The sequence below is a fragment of the Cygnus olor genome, chromosome 6, assembly GCF_009769625.2.
Source record: "Cygnus olor isolate bCygOlo1 chromosome 6, bCygOlo1.pri.v2, whole genome shotgun sequence".
Lineage (NCBI taxonomy): Eukaryota > Metazoa > Chordata > Aves > Anseriformes > Anatidae > Cygnus > Cygnus olor.
The window spans coordinates 17309454-17336463 of NC_049174.1; the positions used below are offsets into that span (position 1 = coordinate 17309454).

Sequence of the window (27010 nt, forward strand, 5' to 3'; positions counted from 1 at the left end):
ATGATTTCTTGATTTATGAAGAACAACGTCCTTTGCCTATGACTTAAATAGCTATCTTCAGCACTGGCACCAAAGCCAAGATTTTTCTTACAGTTTTAAATTTAGATACTGCCTAGAAGGATGTGCAGTCTGAACATGCCATGTGAACAATTTTGCTCTTAAGGAAGTCAAAAATAGCCCTTCCCCTTTAAATTTTGTTTTACTAATGAAGTTATCAAAGTCGCACTAAAGGAGCAAGGAGAGGGGTGGTTAAACTTTCAGATCTCAGTCTCTGCATGTCCTCTCACTTCAGTATTGAAAACTCCAAGTAATTTGCCTGTCTCCGTATCCCTAAGTGTAGTCTGAGTAGCTGAGATAGATTTACAAAACTTTGCTTGTAATAAAGATCACTATCTTTTGCCAAACCACTTCCACAGCATTTAGATGTATTTCTAGATGAGACATTCAAAGTGGGTTCATGCATATGGCTACCTCAGTAGTTTTTTTGTTTGTTTGTTTGTTTGTTTCCCTCTGAAGTTAAAAGCTCGCTAGGTGTTACCACACAAAATTTGCAAGGACTATCTGTTCAGCATTCAAAGCGTCATATACCACTGCTTGCTCTTCCTCATGGAAACCTGTTCTTGACAAAATGTAAAAACATGGCTTAATTTAATGCTGTCATTTCAAAGCTTTCTCTAGAATTTGGTAGCAAATTGGCTAATAGCCTCTGCAGCCTTAAAAGAGGAGGAACACATGGCCACCTGCACTGCCAAGCTGTATATAAGATAATGCCTGCGCATAGGTGGCTTTGAAGTCCATCAAGTAAACTACTGGTAGCAGGATTGCCAAAACCACAGAAGCTTCAGTCATAAATGGTGCTCTGAACATAATAGGAAGTAAATGCCAAATTTAATCACTCTGGATTAAGATACTTCATTTTTCACAAAGGATTCCCTACCACCATGGCACTGCTAACTTTAGAGACCATAGAGAGTAGTTTTCTCTCAAAGTAGCACATATCACAATATGCCATTCTCCCCAAATTAAGAAAAAAATATTTTTTTTCCCGAAGTTGCATTAATACAGAAAAGAAAATGCTAAAGGATTGTTTGGGATCTCCACTACCGCCACTGATAGCAGAAACTGTCACAAAGCAGTCAAGAGCTGATGGGGTTTAATTTGAGAAGATATTCAGACGAAACAGGCTTGTGAAACAGACAGGAATGCAGAACAAGGGAAATTTTTCTCTGTTGGCAAGTGATTTGATAGATAGCCAAGCCCCACTTATGCATGGATACTAACCTTAGTTTAACTCCCGCACGAATCCTGTATCAAAAAGAAGGCAGTAGGAATTCAGCTCCCTATTCCAGTTAAGCTGGCAATGCTGGTCCCCGCAGCATGAATAAGTAGCAGTGGTTCACGAGCCACAGAGCCAAAAGAGCCCCAGCCAACCCAAGGCACACTGCTACTTTCTGCTCAGGTTTTGAGAGGAGGAGATGGCAGCCAAAAATCTTGTGACCGTTGCATAACAGTTCAAGCCTTTAAGTGCTTTGACACCGAGAGGTGCAGTCAAAGGAACATGTTTCGTAGGAACAAGGCACAACAGTTCCAACCAGTCAGACTGCTCAAGCAAGTTCTCAGTTGAGCACAAGGACTGGTTTTGGCACCAGCACATTTCTTGGGTTGTTAGCAGTTCTGGAAAAGCGTCAAGCACAACCCAGAAAGCAGAGCAAAATGATGATGTTTCACGTGTTCAAGGAAATACCAGTTAGAGGCCTACACACAGGCACCATCCCTTGAAGAGTTCCAGGTTGCCAGGGGTTTTGGAGCACCACAATTGTGTGGTTTTGCTTACTGTTGTATTATTGTGCTTACATGCATCACAGGACAGGGAGGCAGAAGGACCAGGGCATGTCAGCCCCAGTCTCATACCAAGCCCTTTGCTAAGAGAACCACCCCAGCAAGTACTTCAAAGTTTAGAAGCAGCATTAACATACTGGAAGTGGAAACAGCTAGGCAGATGCTTAGCTAGCAAATTCATTTTAGACAGACCAAGACAAGCTGAGGAGAATTGGGAAATCACAGGAAGGAAAAAAAAATGTAAATCTGAAAACCAAAGGTGAACAAGAAATAGAGGCAAGACACACATAAGAAAACATGAAAGCCAGAAGCTATTTTGACATAAGGACTAAATAAAATCACATCAGTTGTACGCAGCAAAGCTCCAAGACATTTTTGTCACCCAGTTCCTAAAGGCATTTTTGGCTGAGGCAGGCAACTTAAATTCTCTAATGCATTTATTTCCAGCTTAGCAATTTGGACTATTTTACGGCTATCCTCCAGGTGTCCTGTCAACAGGATCCCACTCATCTAGCTCACTCCCATGGCCTGATCCCCACACATCACTACTGATGCAGATGGTGACATTACTAACAGCAGTCCAAGCAGAGGATGAGGATAAAGACCTTTTTTCTTCCTTATAGAGTATCTGTCTGGGACAGCACCAGAAAGCTTGCCCTTCTGTTGCTCATAATTAGTCTTGCCTTCTGTAGTGAGAGCTTTGACTTAGGTGCTAACTACCCATATTCCACAAGTGCAGCAGTTTCTTATTGTATTGCAAGGATGTAAAGAAAGGTTGAAGTGTTACTCTAATAGAAATAGTAGGAGGGGAGAAATAAAATAAAAGCTAGAGCTCTATTTTTACCCACTAGGTTATAAATGTTGGTCCCTTTGTCAACACGTATTTTTGAAGTGCAAACACATGAAAGGCTGGGGAGCAGGCAGAAGGAAGAAGTATTTTCTCATCATTAGTTTTATTACATAGTCAAATTATTTGTTTGCTATTTCATGCAAATTGCATTCCTTGTCTTTTTGCTATAATGATGAGCAGAAACTTCTATTACATTCACATAAAGCTTAGTAAAAAAAAAAAGACATGTAGATCAGAGAAACTTTTTAAAATATTTTATTTTTTTTTTAAATACAGATACAACGTTTTTCCAAGGTCACTTTAGAGTAAGTGGCATACAGCCAATTAATATGGAAGTAAAATGGAAGTGCCCATACAGTCATCTCAGGTTAAATGTGCACAGTATGTTCTACAACACAAAAATTATATTTAGAGTTTTTCTTGATCCAGAATGATTTGGCAGCTTCAAAAACTAACACACATTTCCATTTGCAAACCCATTCATTAAACAACAACAAAAACAAATGCAATCCACTCCAACCAAACAACTTTCTTATCTCAGTAAGGACCTCTTAGCAGATCTGGCTGCAGCAGTTCCAGAGTTGTCCTTATCATGACCTTCAAAGTACTGCTGTTCTATTCGCCTACAAAAGGCTGTGAGATTACCATAGTTTTTCACTTTTTCAGAAAGTTCATCAGTGGTTAGTTGAGTAGTGAGGATTGTGAACAGATGTCCAAATACCAGAGCATCTAATTCAGTTGGTCTGTAAAAACAAATGAAAAAAAAACAGCAGGTATTTTGTAAAGTGAGGACTGATTAAGAAAAAAAAAAACTGTTCTGAGTAACTGTTAGACAGCAATGCAATCTAAGAATTGGGAAGTAATCAAGCAACACTAACAAATACATGAAAAAGTGTGTATATATATATATATATATATATAAATAAATAACTATGCTTATCTATATATGCATATACAGATATAAATATATATACACATATAACAATGCAGAAAAACTGTCCTGGCATGATGTACATTTACTGTCCTGTACCTAGTAGAGAATGTTACTTAAACACAGGTAAAGTTTCTTACAAAAAAAGACGCATTTAAAGATAACTGCATAAAGGTGCAAATTTTTAGCCTATGTGAGATGTGGTAGACTCTATATAAAAGACAAGCAGGAATAAAATTAAATCAACAGAAAAAAAATAACAAACATACAGAGATTTCCTTTTAAAACCTACAATTACTTTTTTTTTTTTGAAATATCATGTTTGTATTCCAGTCACATATTTGAATTTCTTCAACCAATAACACAGAATTGAAATAAACCAGGAGTTTTTTATATTTATACATGGAAAGTATATATGGTGTGTGTATATATACATATGTGTGCGCACATGCATATGCTTTTTATACATATATTCATTTACACACACCATATATATATTTTAAAATATTTTTTAGGGGTGGATGTAACATTTCAGAAGACAGTAACTTACTGCTTATTGAAGAAATATGGTTGTGTTCCTAATCTCTGGGAGAGAGCCTGACAACACTGATCTACATCTTCAAGCACCTATCAAAACACACAAGAGATAAGATAATCATATTGTCAAGAAAGACCAACATTAAAAAAAAATAACCTTCTTACTGTATTTGTGCTGACAGAGGGAACAAAGAATACACAACGTTGGAACATCAAAAGCTGCTAAAGGTAGGTGGTTAAGTGTTATTTAATCTAACATTTAACGTACAGCAAATTAAGTGCTTTCCATAAGATTTTTAACTTAGCTTAATTAAAAGTACTAACTTACACCTCAAAACTGCCTTTTTCTTTTTTGCTACAATCCTGAAAAGCATGCCTACTAATGCCACAGCAGCTGGGGGATTGTAATTTATAAATTATTTTCAGGACCATGGCTTAAACTAACAGTAGCAAAAAATACACACATAGCAAAGCATCCTTCCTCCCACCCCATCAGAACGCACATAATTTAAGATATATTGCTGCTGAAGGTAGATTCCTGACTCCAGATAATTTTAAAGTACACAATATATATATTTTTTATTGTAACTGTTTCAAGAAAGCATTACTTCTCTGAAGTCTTAAATAAAAGAGGTAAAGGTGGTGAAGAAATCAAGCTTCACCTTTCATACTGACCTGCTCAAGCGACTTGCCAGCCCACCCAATGGCTTTCATCTTCCGCCTTATCTCCCACTGCTTCTGATAGGCCAAAATGCGGTTAAGAGGCCACGGGTATGGGGAGCCATACCTTGGGTGGGTAATCTTTGTTTTAGAAACATAAAGGTACTTTGTTATAACAGAAGAAATGCAGATACCTCTATTTACAAAATAGCTAATATTCACACATTTCTGTCACCAAGGGAGATGTAAAATAGAAAGGGTTTTGCATGACATGTTGCAACTATTTGTGCAGAATTTATAGTTTGCAGTACTTAAAACTATTACCATAGAAACTTACGCAAAACCCACATCTATTTTGCAGTCAACTACCTCCAGTAAAGACGCAACTTCCCTAAAATGTATATGCAAGCAAAATTAAAGCGAAAAGACTATATCATTAATGGTACAAACCTCAATGTTTCATTTATGAGTAGGGACTTGCAATTGTGAGCAAAAGTGTTTTCTCATTAAATTTTAATTATGATAAATGTTGCAGAACCACTCACCTCCTCTACTGTAACATCATCACACCATTGGAGATACAGCTAGGAACAGAAAGAACATTTACTAAACTTCCCAATAAACAAGAATACAATCATTTCTCACCAGTAGAATTTTTTTTCTATATTACATTAAATTTAATTCCTCCTATTAGACCTCTGAACATAGAAAAGAAATTAAAACTGGAAGCCACATGCCCAGTTGCTAATCCTTAGTTGGCCAGCATCAGAGCAAAGCTGAAGCTGAAGGCCCACCCACTTTCCTTGCCTGTGCTGCACACAACTCAACACACAGGTTTCCAGCCCTCAGCTACGTGCTTGTGAGCATTTCCAGTGCTGGAACTGCATCATGTTAACTGCCCACGGATGCAACCCATGGGTAACCCAGCTTCTAGCGAGGCACATGAGCACGTGCACTGTGAAAGGCAACAGTAGGGCTGCCCAGCCAGCCAGGGGATGGGGCAGAATCCCAAGAACTGCTGCCATTTTCCATCTGCAGAAATCAGTCGCTTTTACAGCTACATGGCACACTTCAGGTAGGTGGGGGAATCATACACGTGGCTTGTGTTTACAGGAATATTTCATCAAATAGTCCCATAGGATCCAGAGAATTTATTCCTGCCTCATTTCTCCTCCAAAGTTGATGACCTAATCTAAGACTTAAGTACAGGAAAAAGTCCCGTCCTTTCCAGTACAGGAAAAAGTCCTAAAGCTTTCTTGCCTATAATCACTTATGAAAGTGTGTAGAGTCACTATGGCTTGCTGTACCTCCGCTGTCAAGAGCATATTATTGACTAATTCCATGTAGGCTTTCATCTCAGCTTTTTGGACTTCATCCAACCCATCACTGAGAGAATGGCCCTAATGGGGAAAGAAAAAGAGAGACATGTAAGAAAGGATATTGGACTATTCAGCAATGCCTGACCCAAGGACCTCTGAAGTCAGCGAGCTTTGGCTTAGATGCTGATCTCTTACATAGCTCAATAACAAATTACATATGTACTTTTTACATAAAGTGTATTTAGAATGAAAAAGAAATCATCGTAACATGATATAGCTAACCTACAAGAAATATAGGCTATTACCAGTAACAGGTTAACACAGTTTGAGCACACAACCTCCCAGTTAGTATATGTTTGTGTCAAGAAGTAAACAAGTTTACATCTGTGATACAGCTTTATCAAGGTGCCCAGTGAAAAGACAAACATTTTTGAAAATACTAAAAAAAAAAAAGCAAATATAAACACTATCTGACACTTCAAAATTTAAACCAGCCATTTCAGGGTTTAAGAATTCTGAGACACTGAGACAGGGCACATAGAAAAGCATTCTCAGAAACTGATATTGGTATGCAGATGTTCTGCACAGAACTTCCAGAATTTAAGGTAATATCAAAGAAAAACATTTCCACCTCAGCGAACTCCCACTTCAGGGTATCCTTGTTTTAAGATGGCACCTGATTTCCACACTGCTTTAAAAAATGAAGTAACAGTCCAGAGGAGCACACCAAATAAGCACAAGTGCTAAGGAGAGCTAACGTACTATTCAGTAATTGATGAAGACAATGTATGATTACCTTAGCTTTTACAAACTGGACTATGGGCCCGAGTTCAGATACTACTTGATTTCCCACGTGAATAAAGGGCACTTTGCCTGTAAAATGAAAAATATATTTTAGTAAGAGCTTTTTATGCATGTAAAACAACATTTCATATTTTCAAAGCAATTAAATATTATAGGTACACCTGAACACCATTTTTTTGTTGTTGCTTTTGGTTTTATTTTTAAATGAGAACAGGTAAACTTTTTAGATACATAACTCACACAGTTTTAATATGTAATAACAAACATAACTGCCTGATCTTCCTCCTCCTGACCCACTTTTACATGCAGGATTTGCAATTGTGTATTTCGAAGTTATTGAATGAGATCTATTGACTTGTATTTTAATAATGGGTTTTGTTTTGCTGGAAAGACCGAATTCAACATTTATTTGAAGTACAGCTGGGAAATCCCAGGAAAGCAGACAGAGCCCTTGGCTAGTTTGACGACAACACGTTCCCACCCTCCCTTCTAACCCACTAGCAGGGAAAGGGCTGCTGAAAGGATGACGGGAGAGGTGGCACTGTGCCCAGAAAAGCAAGCAGGGGGAAGCAAAATGCACACTCAGCAAGGCAGGATCTTGACTCTCCCTCCTCCGGTTCTTCAGATTTCCAGTGACCGGGCCAACTGGCTCCTGATGACTGCCCTGATGACTTCACCCTCTGGTTGTGAGCTAGCATGTTTTTAGGGCACTGTGGTTACGGGGTCAAGAACAGCATTAGACCCACACTTTCCCTGTTGGGGAGTTGAAGGGGGTGGGGAGCTTTTTCATCATCATGGAAGCAAAACTGTGCTAAAGCTTAATATCAGAAAAGATCAACACTCAGTCTATACAGCTCAGCCCAGAAGGCCCAGCATCGAGCAGGGCTAAAACCAGCCAGTCCGCAAAAGGGATCTGGGCAGTGACTGTGTACTGGTAGGACTTGCGATGGTGTGAAGGAAGGCTCCTGAGCCTGCATGGACCGTGTTCTCTGCGTGGTGACTTTTGTTAAACACAGACCTGAACCGTGAGGAAGCAGTGTTACATGCAGCAAGCCACAAAGAATGACAGAAGTTGCCTCATGCCCCTTTTTCACAGCTTTAAGCATGTGAAGTTGAGTGTTCCTGCTTCAATGCACCCTAACCACACTGCTCATTCTGTAGATCTTCATCCAAATGCAACTGACAAACACCAACCTTAAGTAAACACCATGTAAACTGAAGACTAAGTCTTATATGATTACTTACATGACTGAAGTCGACCATAAAGTGGAGACAAATGCTGGACATTTTGTATTACTGAGAAGGCCCTCATGACCGAAGACAGCAAACAAGTCTGCCCAGTGCAACGGGGCATAGCACATGCTTTCCTGTCTCTTGCTGTGGGCAAACTCTGCTTTCTATAGAGAGCCCAAAGAGCAAGATCCATCAATACCTGCCTGACTCCAAATACGTTATTAGCAATACATGCATTCCTCTCCACTGAAACACATAAAACCTAGTGTTAGGCCTAGTTCAAACAGAGTTCATGCTCGCAACATTCAGTCATGGTTTTTATCCTGAAATTCCCTCTCACTGGCTCAGTTGGCCTAAGGGTAATAAATGAAGTACACCACACCAACAAAGGCTCCATCTGCATCCATACACTGCATACTGCGAAAGGAAATGCAGACCTTTCTGAGCTGCAGAGTTCAACGATTTCAGCTGGGCTGTACTTTCCACACAAAGACAATCCTTCAGTATTCCACTTTTGACTCCCTCAGAATGGATTTTGTCATTACGACGACGACAAAGTAAATAACCTTCACCCCCAAGCGATGAGATGCAGATCTCTGTCTACCGCTGCTATGAGACAGAGGGTGGCAGGAAGGGAGCAAATACAAACTTTTTTCAAATTATCCTTACAGAATGAAAATGTGGTAAAGAAAGGAAACTGGGAAAATGGCAGATGCCAGCAAGTGTGGACATGGGTTGTGGATGGCAAAGAAGAGAGGGCATGCAGCTGCCACCAGTCACACTCTTGCACATCTAAGAAGCTCCTCTGTGTAGATGTTCAGCATTCTAAAGCTATCTTTATTTACAAAAGGTAATTATCTTGGTATTTTTCACTGCTGCCAAGCAGCTTTCCTTTTTTCTTAATAGTATAACTCCAGCTGCTTTGACTGAAATATCAGTAGCAGCAGCAGAACTCGTACAGTTGGCAGACATATACTGACAGGCCTTTCCATGTGGCAAGTGTCAGCTAGAGCCAGGCAATTGGCAAACAGTATCTTGTAACACAACAAAAATTGAGATGGAGCGCACTGACTGCCAGACTTCTGAGCCCTGCATTCAGCAGTTCTCTCTGGGTATCAGAGAGAGGTTTAAAACCATCAGGCACCCGTAAGAGTGACAATGCATTCTTCCCCTGTATTTACATACCAGCCACCATCTCCCAGACCATGTAACAAAAGGTACTCTCTCCAGTTTTATCTCGCTCCAGGAAAGGAAAATACAATAGCGTTCACTGATCAGCAGGAATATTCCCTGGATGCAGATTAAAGGTATTTTTGGAAATGTCTGTCTGTTTCATGTCACAATCCTCAAGCTTTTTAGAGACGGTTGCCACCAGGCACTTGAACTGTCTGCTACACCTTAGGATGGCATTCACAGGCTTCCTTACGTATTGTACCATCGTTACTTTACATTTACCTATTTTAATTGTTTACAGGAAAGAAACTGCACCAGAGAAGAGGGGGAAGGCATCCCAGACACGTAGCATGGACCGACTTATCAGCAAGACAAGGCTCAGTTGCCATGACATCAAACTGGAGGTGTAATGTAGTAAGCTAAATGAAGGCCGCACTTACCAGATGGGGACATGTACTCAGCATTTGCCCTGCAAACCACCCGGACCGGCAGGTTGCACATTTGCAAAAAGGCCTGCAAACAAAGCATTTAAAAAGCATTGATATACCAGTGACAGACAAATGTATTCTTCTCGATCCATATGACTATGTTTTTAGCAAATTCTTAGCACATACCTATGATATATAGTTCCTTGCATACTGCTTTTAAGCAAAAAGAAAAACACAGTTTTCTAACATTTTTAGACAATTGTTTATTGTCCTGTCATTGACTGGCATTCTTCTAATGAAGTTTCTTCCCCCCCCCCCCCAAGAGGAGCGAAGAAGCACCATCTGAAAGACACAACTAGTGTTGTGGCTGTACAGAATTAAGTGACACTGCCCATCCTGAAAATCACAGTACTTGCTTCTTGCAGCTAGAGCTGGCTAACCAAACTCATGCTATGTAACACAGCAAACACACATAGCACCTTCCCACATTACAACAGTTGCCAGAAGTTTTGCTTTACGACACTCTAAGAGCACCAGCCTGCTTTGGGGGGGAAATATTTATTATCTGTAATTTGTGTGAATCACAGAGAGTGCAATTCATCAATTTACTGTTTCTTTCATCTCTAACCTTGGATCCAAAGCATCCTCAGTAGGATACTGATTTTTGTCAGCATCTGCTGTCACTACCAAATCCCTGGTGTGTTTCTGTTTAAAAAGCAAAGCATCAAGACAAATACTTGCAATTTAGATGTATCATGGCACATAAGGAACCTCTTAAACTGTAGTCTCTCACAACTGGGCTGAAGTCCTATCATTCGTCTTTGCAATTAGAAAGGTCGGAATTGCAGACTTCCAACATTACACCTATTTATCCACCGTGGCTTGAGGTTTAAAAAAGCCTACCCCAAGAACACAACCAACCATGAAGGAAAATGCTGCTCTATCTTGACAGAAGGTGTGGTCTGCACTTGCTGCAAGTGAGAAGATCAAAGCCAAAAAATGTTAAGTGCCTCAGGTCTCAGAGAATGGCAAACAGCACAGCATACTTTTAAAACTGTTTTAGAAACAGCTCTCCCAGCTTGAGTAATGTGTACTCTATTTGCACTTGGATCTCATCTGGGAGACGGAGTAGAAAGCCAAAGAAAATAAAGTAGATAGCACCCAGCAAGAGCCCTGTCACAGATTCCCAGAACGTGACCTAACCATAATTACATTCAGGAAACCAGTGCCCACAGCAGAAGGTATCACTGGCCGCTTTCTGCACAAGCTTCCACCTAGCTCTTCAGGTTACAAGATCTGGCAGTAAACTCTGCTCTCACAGCTTTAGATGCTTAGGCCCTAACCACAGACACCAAAATAACCCAAACCTTAACTGCACTAAGACTGCTCGTCTCCACACTAAGTAAGTATGTAAGGCATTAACTAACACTGACACCAGCACCCTTCCCAGCTTTGTGGCTTCTGTAGTATCCATCAAACAATCCCCCTCCTCTCCCTCATGGTCTTTCGGTGCTTCGTTCCCAAACCCTAACCCAAGCACTGACACTAACTGTACCCAGGGAACAAAAGCTGAAATCTTTGGTCCCTTTCAAGGCCTCTTCCAACCAACCAAAGAACCGCACAGTTCATTCCACCTTTTGGCTCGTGCATTTTTAGATGAGCTATGGACATGAACTGCTACAAAGACACTGACTGCAGCTGACAGCAGCCTGCCTCTGAACTCTAGAGGCTCTGCAAAATTCACTTGGATAACTTGGGTTTCCACAGATTTTGATTTCCTCAGCCTAATCCTAGCTGAAAGCTCTGCTTGGGAGCCAGTTACTACACAGCCACAAGCAGAACTGTGTGTATGTACATCTGCCAAGTACTAAAAGTCTTGCACTACTCAGGAATAAACCGGTCCTTTGATGGCCAAAGCCTCCTCCCTACCAGAACCTCTACAACTGCTTAAGGCAGCAACTATCACCCACAGAAAACACAGGGTGCTGCTCACATCTGACAACACCCCCCTCTTTAAGTGTGCACCAGCTGAAGTCCACCACATACCAAGACTCTTGCAGCCTCAACTTCCCGAACTCCATGTAAACAGCAAGAATACCCAAAAGACTAATTCTTAAACAGGAATTTAGGGCGTTGGTCTCAGTCCTAGACCTCTTCCTTTGCCTCTTGGCTCTGCGGGATCTAGGAATGGTGCAGACTGTTCCAGGTACTGCTATATGCATCATGTCCTCTGCCCGGACTGGGGCTCTATACTGAACTTTGGAAATAGACAAAAGACAAGAATTTGGTGATTTTGGTTCAGATTAAATACTTATTAGCGTGCCACTGCTGGATGCGGTGTAACCTGCTGAAAACATCCAACAACTCCACCGGAAGGCAGATTTGGTTCTTCTCACAGCTCTGTCAGTTGTTACAGTAGGACACAACCTCCCCTCAGCAGCTCTGTGCTGTGGTGGAACTGCTGGCACCAGACAGCAGCTTCAGAAGGAAATTCATCTTTGGGCAGGAAAGAGGGGGACTGAACTCGTACCATACTACTTAATCCCTAGCCATTGAATTTCACCTCAAAAATATGTGAAGTTTCATTTCATCTGGGCTTACCAAATGAATTCCCTTTGCAGTAAGGCATTAAATTAACTCTGCAATTCTGCATTAAGCTAGAGATGAACTTTAAGACCACCATGTACTATTCTCACTGCTGGTGCAGAAGAGAACGCCTGAACTGCACTGGAGTTTGAGTAACACATGAATAACTAAAGAGCTTGCAAGTGCAGAGACACATTCAAGCACGGGGAAGTGACTCATAAAACTATTTTTTACTTTTCCATATCAGTGTGTCAAAAATGAGATATGCCAGCACAGAACGCTTAGGTTACAGGAGTTCCTTCAGCAAGTTATTGCCTGTACTGTACATAGGCTTCTACACAGTACAAGGTTACTACAAAAAATACACAGTTTGTAACTGTAAAAAGCATTTCTCAACAGAGGCTAAGCTATAAATAAAATCTTATTAGTGTAAAGAGTTCAGCCAAGATTCCATCAAAAATCTAAATGTGACCTTTCTCTCTCTCCTTCTCCTCAATAAACATCCACAGACCACAGAATATCGACCCTTATTATATTTGGCAGGAAAATTCTACCTCGGTCTCTGGCCTAGTTCAAAGTGGACTGAGAACACGTTGCCATTGGGACATCTTGGAAATGCAAACACGCTGGGTCCATGTGCCTTTTCAGCACTTAAAGAAAAGCACGGAGAGGAGGTTAAACTAGAATTGAGCTCTAACGTGGGAAGAAATTTTAACTGAACTAAACAAAACGTTCACTACTCTGCATAACAAAGAGCAGACTCTAGCAAGCTTAGAAGTCAGCTGGTCTACCCTCAGCAGGCTTTAAAAAAGACCCTTAAAATACCCACCCCAACACAACACAACGAGAAAACATCCTTGGAATTGCCTCCATTTCCAATGAGCATTTCTTAGATGGGAGACCAGAACTGAGCTGGAGAAGCTGAAGAGTGATTCAAGGTTAAAACTGGGTGCTTCCATCTAGCTCTGCCTTCACCCCAACAGCCCTCCTGCAGGTTCAGCAACACCACACACCTGAGCTGCCTCTCTCACAGCCTCATGAGCCCATTCCAGCAACTCCCTGCAGCATCTGCGTGTCAACACCTGTTCTGCTCCAGTCTTTGTCTGTGTTTGGGACCAGCTTTAACAAGTTGTGAAGTAGAAACAAAATACAAAACCAAGGGAAAACAGATCAGTGAAAGAGATCATTTAATCATAAAAATCACTTAATGCCATACAACAAACCTAAATATCTGAAAATGAAAAACTGCTATCATGCCTTTAAAAAGTTACAAAGGCAGGGAATTAAATACCAATATGCTTGACCGGTAATCTGTACCCAAAGCAATCTTAAGTGCTCCTTAAATATTCCTGTGCAGGAAAATGAAAAGTAGAAGGAAAGTTCCACACCATTCCACTATAAGGGCTCAGCCTAAGAAACGGACCTTGCAATTAGCATCACTGCAGGAGTACTTAGTATAAGATGACTGAGAAGCTTTGGATACTACTAGTATTAACAACACAGGTGGGTTCCTTTTATTATTTTTTTTTTCTTTGACTTTTGAGTACAGTGAATGCTCACATAATTATGATTTCGTTTAGAGAAGAGATGGACAAAAGTTATGACCAATGCATCCTTATAAATATTCATTGCTGGAAAACCTCAACTTTCTTTCTGATATATTCAGCTAGATGAATTAGATTTTAGCCAGTAACTGGTTAATCAGCATGAACACTTACCAAAACAGTTGAAATTGGCATAAATTAAGGAAATCCCACAGAGAAAACATAGGAGAAAGAAGACAAAGCAGCAATTTTTGTGAGGCATTATCCCCTTTAACATTTTAGCTTGGTGATCAAGGGAGGATGTGTTCCCTTTTTGCCCACTCACATAGAATGTTAAGCACCAGCACATTTGGTGTGCAGGTGGTATCAGACCACTACGGTTTCCAACCCCGATAAAAGATGCAGTGGAAGACTGATTATTCCAGCTCAGAACATCTCGCTCTCCCTTGGGTACATACTTCACATACACATCTTGAGCAAGCCACCAGGAAACGGGGAGTGAGCACCACTCCTCCGAGTGCTTTCAGAGTGAAGGCTGGAACCACCCCAGTGCAGTTCTGCTGAGATTTATGAAGATATCAACACCCCTTCAAAGACATGGCATCAAAAGCTGAGCGACCCGAAAGATCAAGGGCCCAGCCTTATTCTAGTACATCAGAGATCACTGTTAACATCATAAATTTGGCTGATCAACTTAAAAAGACTGGAAGGGGTCAACTGAATTCCAAGATAGTTAATCAAATCCTACAAAAAAAAAAGATCACCTAAAAACTGGTAAGCAAGGCAGTAATGGCAAAACTAGAAACCTGACACTTAACTGAGCACAAGCCTAACTGTCATACCTTGCAAAGATGCTTTTAATTCCAAAGAAAGGCATTAAATTCCCCTCTCTCTCTTCCTCCTCTGGGAAAAAAAAAAATTCTACCACAGAATGAATAGAGCGAATCCACAACCTGGATCTCCTCCAGCATTTAGGACTCTCATGCAAGAATATTAAAGCAGTTGCTTAACAACTATCCAAAGAGTTAACTACTAAGATGAATTAATAGAGAAAAAGAATTAATAGTCTTATTTCCCTTTGCACATGTTACAGAAGATCCGAGATAACTGCCCAATACACTTTATACAAACAAAGAAGACTTCATTCAAGCATAAACATACAGAATTAACTACAACGGAAGGACATCAAACCAAAATGCTCAGGCTTTTGAAATAAATGAGTAATTTCATGGTTCATACTAGCTAACGCAACATTTACAAGAGCAATAAAATCTCAGGTTGGGAAGGACTGAGTTCATTCCCCTGGCATCAGCAGGACTTCCTCCTGTATCCATATATATATATCACTGGCTATTTGCATTTCTGTTAATTTAAACATGGGCCTGACTTCTTGTTCAGTACCGATATTGGCCAATGACTGAAGCAGAAGATGGGAAGACAGTCCAGGTTAGTAACTTATGTCCAGTGTAACGTCTTCTTCAAAAACCTTTCTCCCAGTTACTTCTGGAACAAAGACTGTCCTTTCTTTGAATGAGGTTAATGGGAAAAACAGAGAAAGGTATTAAAAAAATAAAGATTTGACTTAATGGGGTCTGTCATTATCTCTTGCACATGTGCTCTCTCCCCCCTTCTTCCCTGAGAATCCCCCCCTTCTCGTGCCAGTCCAGCCTCTGTACCTGTAGCAACACCTACTCTTCTGGCATCCGGGAAAAGCAGAGAAATGTGAACAGTAACTTTTTAGCAATGCTACCACCGCCTTCTTCCAGACTGAAAGCTCTCAGTCAGAAGTTTCTACCTCTTCTGTGCACCTCATTTTTAATGGGAGGCTTTGCTGTACACTGCAAAGTGGAGAGCTGCTGCAGATCCATGGGGAGGAACAGAGGAAGGGAGAAAACATGCCACAAAATGAATTACATTTCTCCTTCCCTGCCCTCCCCATATTTAATGTTACAGTCTAGGGAAGACAGAGTCTGGGAACAAGGACAGTAAACTAATAAAAAGCACAGAGAAGCCTCTCAGTGCATCTCCTGTCCTAACGCACCCAGCACAGGATTACAGTTTGCACTGGGCTGCTGTGTTCTTCTCCCAAACAGTGGCAAAAGTCACTCTGTTTTGAAAGTCAGTGTGGAACAAGCCAGTTTGTATTTTTGCTGCAGCAAAAATGAAGAGAATGAACAATCAGCAGTTATATGAACGAGGTTGATCTGAAGCTTTGAGGTGACACTTGTTACAAAATTAATCAAACAACTTATGCCTATCACTCCAATCATGGCTGGTGACACCTCCTGACAAAATTACTGAGGACATTTACAACAGTGTTGCTTAGAGGACACAATCAACTGAAGGCTTGTTTTGTTTTCTTACAGTTTACCCAATTTCAAATTCAAAATGTAAATAGTACGTTGGATTTCAACTACCTAAAAAAATAACCAGCGCCATCATGTTTGTGCTGCTTCACCAAGGCTCAAAAGCACAGAGCCCAGAAACCGCTACCCATCACAGGCAGGTCACCCCAGCCCTTCCCTCTCCTCCACTTCTCATATAACTGACATATTCAGCTCTGCTGCTGCCCCCAAAACAATGCAAGAAAGTGATGCCATTGTGTCTTCCTACAATGACAAGGATAGAAAATGACTGTGCATGAAGTACAATGGGAAGGACTAAGAGAAGAGAGGGGAGAGTTTTGTATTTATTCCCTCGGTGACCCTCACTCACCCTTCATCTTTGCCCTGCCCAACTAAGATTGGGCGCTGTCGATTGGAAACATAACGCACTTCAGGCAGTGAATCACCCCATCAGAGCTCCAACACAATGCTCTCCTCTTCCCCCCCAGCCCCCTCTCAGAATAATACATATGAGCAAACACATATACTCATTAAAAATGAGTTACTACTTGATGTAAATCATATCCAGATTGCAGTTGCTGAGATCAGAGGAAAGAATGAAATTACTTATGCCAAGACTCAAATAGTTCACAACTTACGTCCCCACATGAGGAACACTATTTTCAGATGGCACACACTCCAGGCTTCATTTGAAGAAGATTTAGTCATGATTAGATTTTTAATAAAGAACGAGCCATTCCAAGCAACTCTATTCAGCAGCACTTCTAAAAGCACTCACACAATACTGTTGTGAAGAAAGAGTAAAAGGCATTTTCTGTTTTCATTCTTACATTATTTCATGAGCACACAAAGGACAATACGTGATGACAACTAGAGAGTTATTCTCTACTTTATTGCAGGAACACATTTTAAAATTAAAAACCATGAACAAATCTACAGAATAATTCAGTTTTCATATCAAACAGCTGCAGACCCTGTAACTGAAATAGTATGTCTAAGGTTATAAATGAAAACTGTTCAGTATCATTCTTTGAGTGACAGATTAAATTCCTAATCCAGTTATGGTAATGGCCACATTTGTAGTTTAACATAAATTAAGAGCTTAATTATATTTGTGACTATTTTAAACAAAATAACAAATTCCTTTGTACCTGTGAACGTAATTTATAGCAAAGCCATGTTCATTTTCCAAAACAATCTATTTTAGACTGCAGCCCAACACTGCTCTAATGGTATAATGTAATTCTAGTTGTAGAATGTGGAAAGAGTAGATTCACTGGTAGCGCAGAGGTTTTGAAGATAAATGAAGATGCTATTCATTCAGGGGTAATTTCATCTTAGAACTATATGAAAGATGTTTCACTCACAAAAGGTACCTGTATGGCTTGGGATTTAAGCATGTTTTCAGCTACAACATAATGCTGCTAGATTGATTATGTTGATACTGCATTTCTCATCATGAAGAATTCCAGCTTTTATTCTCTTTAAAAAAAAAAAAAGAGACCATCAGATTTTCATTTCACTATGCCTTTGTTCAAACCTCAGCAACAAGTTCAAATTTCTCCTAATGTTTTGTCTAGAGGAAAACCAAACCACAATTCATACACACACAAAAAAAATCACAAATCTGTAGAGAGCAATTAATCATGTGTGATTTACACATTTATTTGATTACTTGTTGAAGTAAATAAGCAGTTAGTCTGTGTAACACAATTTTAAATTGCCCAAACATCCTTCTGTCATTCAGGACTAAGAACAGACAATTCTAAATGCACTTTCCTGGAATATATTAAGACCATTTACAGGGACATCAATTGCACTAGCAATTAATACATATCTTAACGTAATGAGCTGTATAACCTCAGGATAGCTACTAGAATTTCCACAGTCCTGAACAATCTAGACAGCCTTTTAAGCAAGACTCTAACGCTACCTGCATAAATATTTCAGAAGAATCTGCAAGGACAGAGGTAGTCTAACCACTCACATTCCTCCTCCTGACAAGTTGGGACAGCACAGAGATGCTCTGTGCTGCATTTGAGGCCACAGGCCCAGCAAAGCACAGCTGCATTAAGCCCCTGCCGCCTCCTCTGCTGCACCAGTGCTGCCCAGTCGCTGGCCAAAAGGCTTTATCTGCGCCCAGTATCAGTAGGAAGACGGGGCCTGGGCAGGCCCTCTGCTTCAGGCTGAAGCATGGTCTCCTTTGGTTATCAGGTTTGATCCAAGTTCATGGCTGAAAGTAATTGAAAAACCGTAGCCTACCTGCACAAGAATAAAGCAGTATCCTAAAGTATATAAAACTCAAAAAAAAAAAAAAGTGTTTATAGACATACAAACACACAGCAGACCTAACTCACCATCTGTAAGAGATGAAGACAAGGGTGGCCTGGCTTCTGGAAGGCCTTGGGTCTGGTGATCGTCCTTACAGAAAGGCCCATAACCCACTTCTTAAATTGCACAATTCTTTCTTTTATTTTTCCAGCTGACCACGCACTACTTAGGTTTCTTTCTCCCAGATACCTCCACACGAAGTATCATATAAAAACACTACGTTGCAAGAAATTATATGCAGAAACTTACACCCATTCTATCTTCTGTTTGCCAGTACACAGCAACAGTGTCTAAAGGCACCAGACCTACAGGCCAGACATGCATAAAGGCAGGCTGAGCAGCACCTCAAGTACCTGGCAGACAAATGTAAATAATAATAATAATAATAATAAAAAGGTTGTGAATACAAAAAGTATTTACATTACTGAGAATGAGCATTTAACGTTCATTTCCCTTCTTCCCTCTCCCCGACCCGTGGTCTGATAATGGTAACCCAAAACCCCCTTACAAAACACCTTCGGTTGTTCTGTGACTGAAATAAGTTCTGTCTTTGCTTCTGGTTTTCGGTGACTTTTTTTTTTTAGTATGATACGACTGATAAGCAGGAATGCTGTATAATGGAAGCCATACAATAAATAAACGGAGAATGTTTTTAACCATGAGTCACACTACCTAGGAAGTATATGTATTTTCATTAACTTTAATGAGAATGGGGCTGAACATCCCATGAGAAGAACACAGCCTTCATTCTACATACAATATTCTCATTCCTGTAGCTGGAAAATCATTGCTGACACTAAAATCAGGGGAAAATACTAATTCCTCTGCAGTGAAAACAGTTTCATTCAATATCGAGACTCTGCAGCCAAAGATCAAATGGGCTTCACTTTCAGCAGGACTGTGTAACACCCTACTTCACATTAACAAACAAGGAGTACAAACACCAAGATGTAACAGAGATAACGCACTAGCTCATTTGAAGTTATGTTGCATTTTCAGCAAATTTAAAGGACCTGAACACAGAAAAGACAAAGGAATTCTTAAACCAGCCTGCTTTCAGGAACAACAATGGGTAGAAGAGGAATTAAAAAACAAAAGCCAAAAAACTACCAGAATCAGCAGAAAGATTCCACAAGAAGAGAGGGATTTTGTTTGTTTAACTGCTGAAGGCACCACTAACACAACTGCTTAGCAATTCCCAGAAGACACTGTCCTCCCCTCTCTTATATGAGATAGAGCTATAGTCAGGAGCCCAGACTGCACCGCACACGGAGAAATCCTAAATCCAATCGCTATCAGAGCAGCAAGACAGAACCAACTTCCTACATTCAGCCTGCAGCCCCCACTACCCACCAACTCCAACAAGATACCCACAACAGCCTTTGTTACACCTCCACTGAGAGCAACTCGCGCCACCGTCTGCTCGCTCTCCTGACGAGAGGTACCCCCAAGTGCCAGCTGCACCGCTGGGTCGTCAGTTTTACAACTGCCAACCTCCACGTACGATGGCATTGGATTTTATTATTTATTTTAGATCTATCTGTATATGTGTTCTCTGAGAGCTATCCCAGAGCAGCGTGATGCAGAGATGCTGTAAAGAGATTGAGAGAGATCTGAAAGACCAGTTACAGCACATGTAGAGTCCTGATGTGAGCCGCATTCCTTCAGATTTGATGACAGCTGACTCCGTATGCTCTTTTGATCAGATGTACTCAAAATTCTGATGCATTTTCACCATATGCAAGTTCATCAAGCCATGAATAAGCTACGCATCTCTCTGGTGATATTCACTTACCCAGCATCTGTAGTAGGGACAAGGGAAGGGCAATTGTGGGGAAAAAAGCCCCAGGTACCAGCCCCTATTCCTCCTCCTATATCACCCCACACACCCCCCATTTCTTCCTCAGGGAAGAAATTAAAAAAAAATACACACAATAGAAAAAGATATGCAGTAAAAAGATAAAGGTCCTCTCATCAGCATAAAAAGCAAATTCTGAAACAGAGGCACTCAGCAATTTCCTTATGCAAACCACACCACTGGTATATTTAAAGCTTTCTGATCACTTCGCTAGTAATACATAAATAACTACAGATCCTAGTATCATTTCAAAATGGATCAAATACACCAAGGATAACTATTCTTTCACAGTCAGAGTCTTGTTGCACAGATTCTTCCAAATAGATATGATTCTCCAATACAAAATTGTTCTATAAAGTTTAAGATCAGATATCTACCAGAGCGATATTTATAGTCATGGCTACTATCAGCTGTCCAGCTAGAGAATATTGAAGAAAAACAAGCGTTTTTAATATATTATAGCCAATTTATCATCTAAGTGGCATGTGTAGGATAACAATGGACTGGAAACAGTAAAGCAAAATGATGCATTAGAAAAGGAAATTTTAGGGTTATGTTGTTTCTTTTGTTTGTGTTTTAAATACAAGCCACACCTATATGCATTACTAGATGGTAAGAAAATTCATAAGAACCACGAAATATAAGGTTTCTGGACTGAAAAGGAACACTGAGATCAAATGGGCAACAAAACCACTTATTTGCTTTAGTGTGAGGCATGATATAAAACACACTGCCCAAACAAATAAATATCGCCCCATTTATTTGGTATCTCAGAGATGACTCATCTTTCGAGCACGAGATAAAGGTACCTTTTTGCTGTGATAGAATTTTACAGTGTAGGTATCTCCTACATTGCCAGACTGGAATAAAAAAACAGTTAGAGATCCTATAAGTAGTTACCACGATCAAACCGTCCTAACCTTCTTACCGGTAACACCAGTTACAGTCTTCAGTTCCCTTTTTGATAGCCCTCAAAGATCGCTTGGACGAGCTGCTCTGAGCTCGACCACACACTAAAAGCAAGAAGCAGGGGAACAGTGCAGCTCCCTACTACACAAAGCGGAGGCAAGTTTGCTTTCGAGAACAGGAACCTTACAGGCATCCGGCTCACCAACACTTCTGACAGCCAGACCCTCTCTGCTAATGGGGAAAACATCCCCTCGAGATTTGGGGTTACTGAACCTAACAGGTTAATGGAATTTACACGGACTTCACAGCCACAGAGGTGCTTTTAAGTCAATTAGAGATGCAAGTTTGTCAATTATATGGACTATTTCTAAAAACCACATTGGATCTCAACTATGTATACATGATGAAATTGAGAAAAACTGTCAGACACATGGAGATTCAATGCTCACGATAGGAAGCACGGATGCCTTGAGTTGGGGGCATGAATATGCAGCAATCATCATGCAAGATATTACAAGAGGAACTAGCATGCCAACTGACAAAAGATGGGAACCATACACGGGTCCTAGATTAGGCAGGCAAGCAAATTTTGTACGATATAATACAATATAAACAGGAGTACGAGCAGCCACACTGTATATAGAACACTCAAAATCCTTGAGGCTCTGGCACGTCAATGACAACATAAAACACATCAGATGCAGGAAATAAGTCACTGATTTTGACAGAAATAATTCTTAAATTATTCACTTAGGTAAATACAGTTATTTTAGCTGGAAGATAATCATTCAAAATATAAAATGTAATTAACACCTTTAGTTTAGAAAAGATGACATTTTACCTGAACAGCAAGGGAAGATGCATTATCAGAAAGCAAAATTTGATCCTCTGTTGAAAGAAAAAAAAAAAAAAGAAAAACAAAACCCACGATTACAAAAAGCAGTGCCCTTTTAGCTACCAACCTGTAACTGTAAGTCATTCTGGATTGCATTTCTTACACATAAAACAAGAAGCACATACATAATTATTACGCAGCTGGACTAGAAAACCTGTGATATGAATATTAAAAAAATGCATCAGGAATATTTCTCCTGCAAATGCAACAGCATTTATCATATTATACCAACAATGTACAATAAAAATGCTCACAACTGAAAACCAAATGCTTGAGCTTTATGCCAATTACTCTTCTTCTAATCAAAGTTAAATAAAACCGCATCTTCATAACTCCTCTGGCTAAAAAGTAAAAGCATTCAGAAACCTATAAAAACGGCTTGCAGTTAATATTGCACACTGTGTCTAGGTCTGTCACACAAAAGAAAGATGACAAGTTCACTGCAATAAAAATTCCATGCTTAGAAGACTAGGGCTGCTACCTATTAGTCTTCATTACTTTGCAGTCTTCTGACAACTGTAGCAGGCTGCTGAGCCCCAAATGGGGGCCATAATGTGATCTGATGATATATGAAGAGCTGCTAAAGGGAGCCTGAACCATCCTAGCCTATACATTTTAACAGTTCCTTTTTACTGAGAGCCCACTTTACCACAAGACTTCAAAAATCTGCTGCCTCAGCTATTGGTGCAGTAAATCTGCCAACTGTGCCTGCAACCACATCATTTTACACTGCCTACAGCAGCCAATATAATGAGTCAATAATAAACCAAGGACCTTATAGGCCATGAATAGCTGGTTTATATTGGCAGATGTAAGCGTAGCGAAAACCTCTGACCAGACAAACAACACAAAGAAATCTTTTAACAATTTCTGTGCTTCCTTGCAGTTAATTATCTTAGTGCATATTTAATGTGTTTTTAACAACAAAGTAATTACTAATTGCAAAGAAGTGTACCCACCCTTCAGTTGCTGATACAATGCAGCGTTTTCAGGCCAAGGCTCTGCGGCTGTGGAAAGAAGAAGAATTAATTAAGCAAGCCAAATGACAATGCGCCTGCAGATGCTAACTGAACACGAACGTTACCTAGAGCAGAAACTCAAACTGTAAGGATGCTGATGCAAGATTTGACCTGCCCCAAAAATGTCCCACTGCCATTCACTTCTCCTGTACTTCTTTTTGCTCACAGAGGTACACCACAGGGCAGAAAATTAAGTCCCAAAATTGAATGGTGCAGTAAAAGCTAAAATTCAATCTCCATTGTAGAATGGCCCTACAATTATCACGCAGCAAAAGCAGGTAGCTTCCCTCTGCCAGAAAGACAACATGCGTACATTGCCATCATAATTCTGGCCACTCTCCACAGCAATTATTTATTAAGGTACTAAACAATGAATTCTGGAAAGAACAGAACAAAACACAGAGGAGAGAGGCACAAACCTCAAAACCAGGTGTGAAGAATGCTTCGGAGAAATGGAAAAGCTTTCTGCCTTTTGAGGTTGTGTCCTCACTGGTCCAATATTATACTCACAAAGCCAGGTGCTCGGGCATGTCAGAAACAAACCCACCACAAAGACCAGGACTACCTTTTGTTTTAAATTATGTACCAGTCAACCCTAAAATGGGAATGTCAATATTCATTAAAAAACCTGCATCATCAGTTGTTCAAAACAGCTGAACAGTTGTTCAAAAACAAAAAAGCAAAGACATAGAAGACAATAACATCTCCCAACTGAGAACTGCTGCACTTAATCAATCATATACCGTGTGAATTTATGGGAAAACAAAAATAATAATCAGTAGTGATTTACTGTTAATGCTAGCATTAGGATAACAGGTCATCGCATTGTTTGGTCTCTGTTACATTCTTCGTTAAATTCATTTTAGAAATCTATTTTTAAATACCAACTCAAACTTGGATTCTATCCAAACTAGCTATTTGTAAATAAAATTAATGTTCTAATCCCATAAATAAAGATTTTCTTAAGCAGTGAAGTCTATAAATAATTATGTGTACTTCAGACAGAAATATGCCACTGGCTTCCGTAAGGTCATTCTCTGTGTCTTTGCCCTCAAACACCAAGAAAATACTCATGAAGTTAACTTTTACGGAAGTCACATAGAACTGTAAAGCTTATAACACTGTGCAGAGTTTTACAAAGGTCACTACCTTTAACATTAAGGCACAGAGCCTATCAAAGCTATACTAGTATGGGCTTGAGAAAGCAACTAATCACACTTAAGTGTCACAAAGAAATGTTTTATGTTTTATTGTAGCAGTTACTGGTTTTACACCCCTCCATTAAAGTTTTGCCCTGGAGTAAAAATTCTTGAGGTGGAAGCACATTTACTTCTTGAAATAAAGACTAGATAGTGTCTGTGGTACTACAGCCCTAACTGTTTAAAATAATTTATCTAAAATACATTTCTTCAGGTCCACTGAAGTCTTGCTATAGCAAATGGAACGAGGGAATTAAGAATGTTATTACTGTACTTCAGCAAACTTGCAGTGCTGAACCCTGAGATACTTACAAAAGTAACTAAGTCACAAAGGTACGCTGCCAGCAAACAGAAAACATCCTTTTTCCATGCCCAAAATGGTACTGAGACCTTGAAATTGCACGAGCCCATTTCAACTGATAGTTTCTGCCTGACCCTTTTCAGACTGGAATGTCAGATTTATATCAAATTCCTGGACTCCAGCCCAAACTGGAAGCAGCCTGTTCTTCCACAAGCATGTGGCTGAACTATCTCAGGCCCACTAAAATTAAATGAACTTTTCACGTTCCAACAAAAGAGCTAAGTACGTCTCAAGAAGTTCAAACACTAATTGCAGTCTGATCTTGGCATTAAGGTACAGGCAGCCCTGGATATATATCACAGCTTCTTAGCACACAGAATCCAACAAGACACCACTGCTACAGCATGCCATGTCTATGTTATAAAAAAACATGTTTGTGTCATAAAACAAAATACAAGCAGAATGGTTTTGAAATTTGTTGGCCCTTATCTGCTTAAAATTTCCATCCACGTTCTACTGACCACATACAGATTTTCACAAATCGTATTTACTGCAGATTTGACCCTAATTTCATCAGTCATGATATGAAGTCTTTACCACATATAGTCTTAGCATATACAGGAGCACACACCAAACTAAAGGGAAGGAAAGCACGAGGGTAGTTTTAAATCTTTGCATTTGCTCATCCACCACCCAGCTGCATACTAACACGTCTTTGGACAAGTAAATGACGCAAGGCCAAAGAGTTGCATGAAAGTCTCAGCCATTCTTATTAGGCCACCTTAATTCCAAGTTTCAACAGTTTTAAGAAAATAAAAGAGTAATCCCCCTGTTCCCAGCCTCTGACAGGCTCCAGAGGGAGGTCACAACTCTGGCCGTGTCTGGACGAGGTGGACACGTGCCCATGAGCCTTGAACCGAGGCCTTCGCTTCTTCTCGAGTAGAGCAAACCAAAGATTTTACTGACGCTGTACAGGTTGGATATTAAAACAATCAACTTCACACTAAGATTCACGTATTATTAGACATACCCTAGGAAAAGTATTCTGCAGCATGCTTTCAGAATTGTATGCGGCAGAGACAATGTTCAACAATACCAGAGGTACACACACAAAGCCCGGGCAATTCTCTGTAGGTTAAATGCCTAGTCGCTATCCGTCCCTTGTCTTCCAACTTCTACTTACTCTGTCTTCTCAGGTGTTCTGAGTATGATGTATTTTTTTCTGATGATTGAGAAGTTTAAATACACATTGCTGCATGAGATGTCCGGGTTTGTGAGGTGCAAGCTAAGTTCAAAGACCAGCCCCACAGCTGCCTTCAGCCACTTGCCAAGGCCAAAACCTGCAGCTCGGGGAGCCCAGAAGCCCGCTGGGTAGCCGAGGAGGAAGAGCTGCTGAAGGGATGCCACATGCCTCCACAAGGAGAAAGCGTGCAACATCTTTAACGTACAGCAATGACTCTTGCCTTATGAATGTAGGTGAAGACATAATTTGTAGAATAATAGGCACTAATATTACACGCTGCTTCAGTTCTGTCATATTTCCAATCCATCAAGTTGATTAATGCTATAATAACTCCTCACAAACTTATCATTTGTGCGCTAATGAAGTCAAATCCAGTTTATCCTTCAGCAACTACAATCTTCTGGTCAGTAGATGCTAGTTTCCTAGCTAACAAAGGTTACCGTAGCAGTACATAAAGAGAAAATTAACAAACATTATGGCAATTCAGTTTCAGAAGCAGCTTTCAACACAGCACCAAATTTACGTGCCAGATCCTACGCAACATACATTTTTATCATCAGCTGCTCACAGGATGAGGCAACTGCCTGGAAGTACGCCTTACAGGAACACTTCTCTGCATACCTTAGCAATAAGGAACCCTCTGGTTCTTCCTTCTGCCTCCAGAACCAGAGGAACTACTATTGTGTGGTTTTCAATAGGTCTGTCTCTTGGGCTTGCGATCTTTATTAGAGGTTGTTTTCCCACCTTACTGAATTTTTTCCCATGCCTAATGAATTCAAATATTTAGTCTTTCATGTGGATTGCCTGCTGTTTGTTCAGGACAAGTGAACCTCATCCTGTTATCTTTCCCTACTTCTCCCCTACAATACTGTTTGTTTTTATGCCAGTTATAGGAAACAACCCATCTGTGGGATCAGCCCTCCTTATTAAAATTGTCTGCATTGTGTTCCTAAGTTACTGGGAAGTGAAAATTAAAGGGACGTGGACACAAAAAGCATCACCACAT

At 40.2% G+C, this 27010-nt stretch overlaps 1 protein-coding gene and 3 long non-coding RNA genes across 6 annotated transcripts in view; 2 read left to right on the top strand and 2 right to left on the bottom strand.

Moving 5' to 3' along the window:
- Window positions 1-2928: 2928 nt before the first annotated feature.
- Window positions 2929-27010, bottom strand: part of MTX2 (metaxin 2) — a 33039-nt gene continuing 8957 nt past the window's right edge. Inside the window, exons 2-10 of one of the 3 annotated variants that reach the window (XM_040561987.1) lie at window positions 23202-23249; window positions 22189-22235; window positions 9787-9859; window positions 6933-7009; window positions 6125-6217; window positions 5363-5401; window positions 4833-4958; window positions 4171-4247; window positions 2929-3432 (exon numbers count right to left, since the gene is read on the bottom strand). In XM_040561987.1, the coding sequence (XP_040417921.1) occupies window positions 3222-3432; window positions 4171-4247; window positions 4833-4958; window positions 5363-5401; window positions 6125-6217; window positions 6933-7009; window positions 9787-9859; window positions 22189-22235; window positions 23202-23249 (791 nt within the window). In that variant the 3' untranslated portion in view covers window positions 2929-3221. Of the gene's footprint in view, window positions 3433-4170; window positions 4248-4832; window positions 4959-5362; window positions 5402-6124; window positions 6218-6932; window positions 7010-9786; window positions 9860-12914; window positions 12940-22188; window positions 22236-23201; window positions 23250-27010 lie in introns of those variants that run through there. The other 2 variants (XM_040561988.1, XM_040561989.1) reach the window with 2 other exon arrangements.
- On the top strand, window positions 4175-9858 carry LOC121072407. The gene is made up of 3 exons (XR_005821198.1): window positions 4175-4385; window positions 8845-9023; window positions 9648-9858. It is a non-coding gene; the product is annotated as an uncharacterized LOC121072407 (long non-coding RNA).
- LOC121072408 lies at window positions 13028-18951 on the top strand. The gene is made up of 2 exons (XR_005821199.1): window positions 13028-15350; window positions 16271-18951. It is a non-coding gene; the product is annotated as an uncharacterized LOC121072408 (long non-coding RNA).
- On the bottom strand, window positions 17125-22182 carry LOC121072406. The gene is made up of 2 exons (XR_005821197.1): window positions 18237-22182; window positions 17125-17731 (listed from the first exon to the last, which is right to left on the bottom strand). It is a non-coding gene; the product is annotated as an uncharacterized LOC121072406 (long non-coding RNA).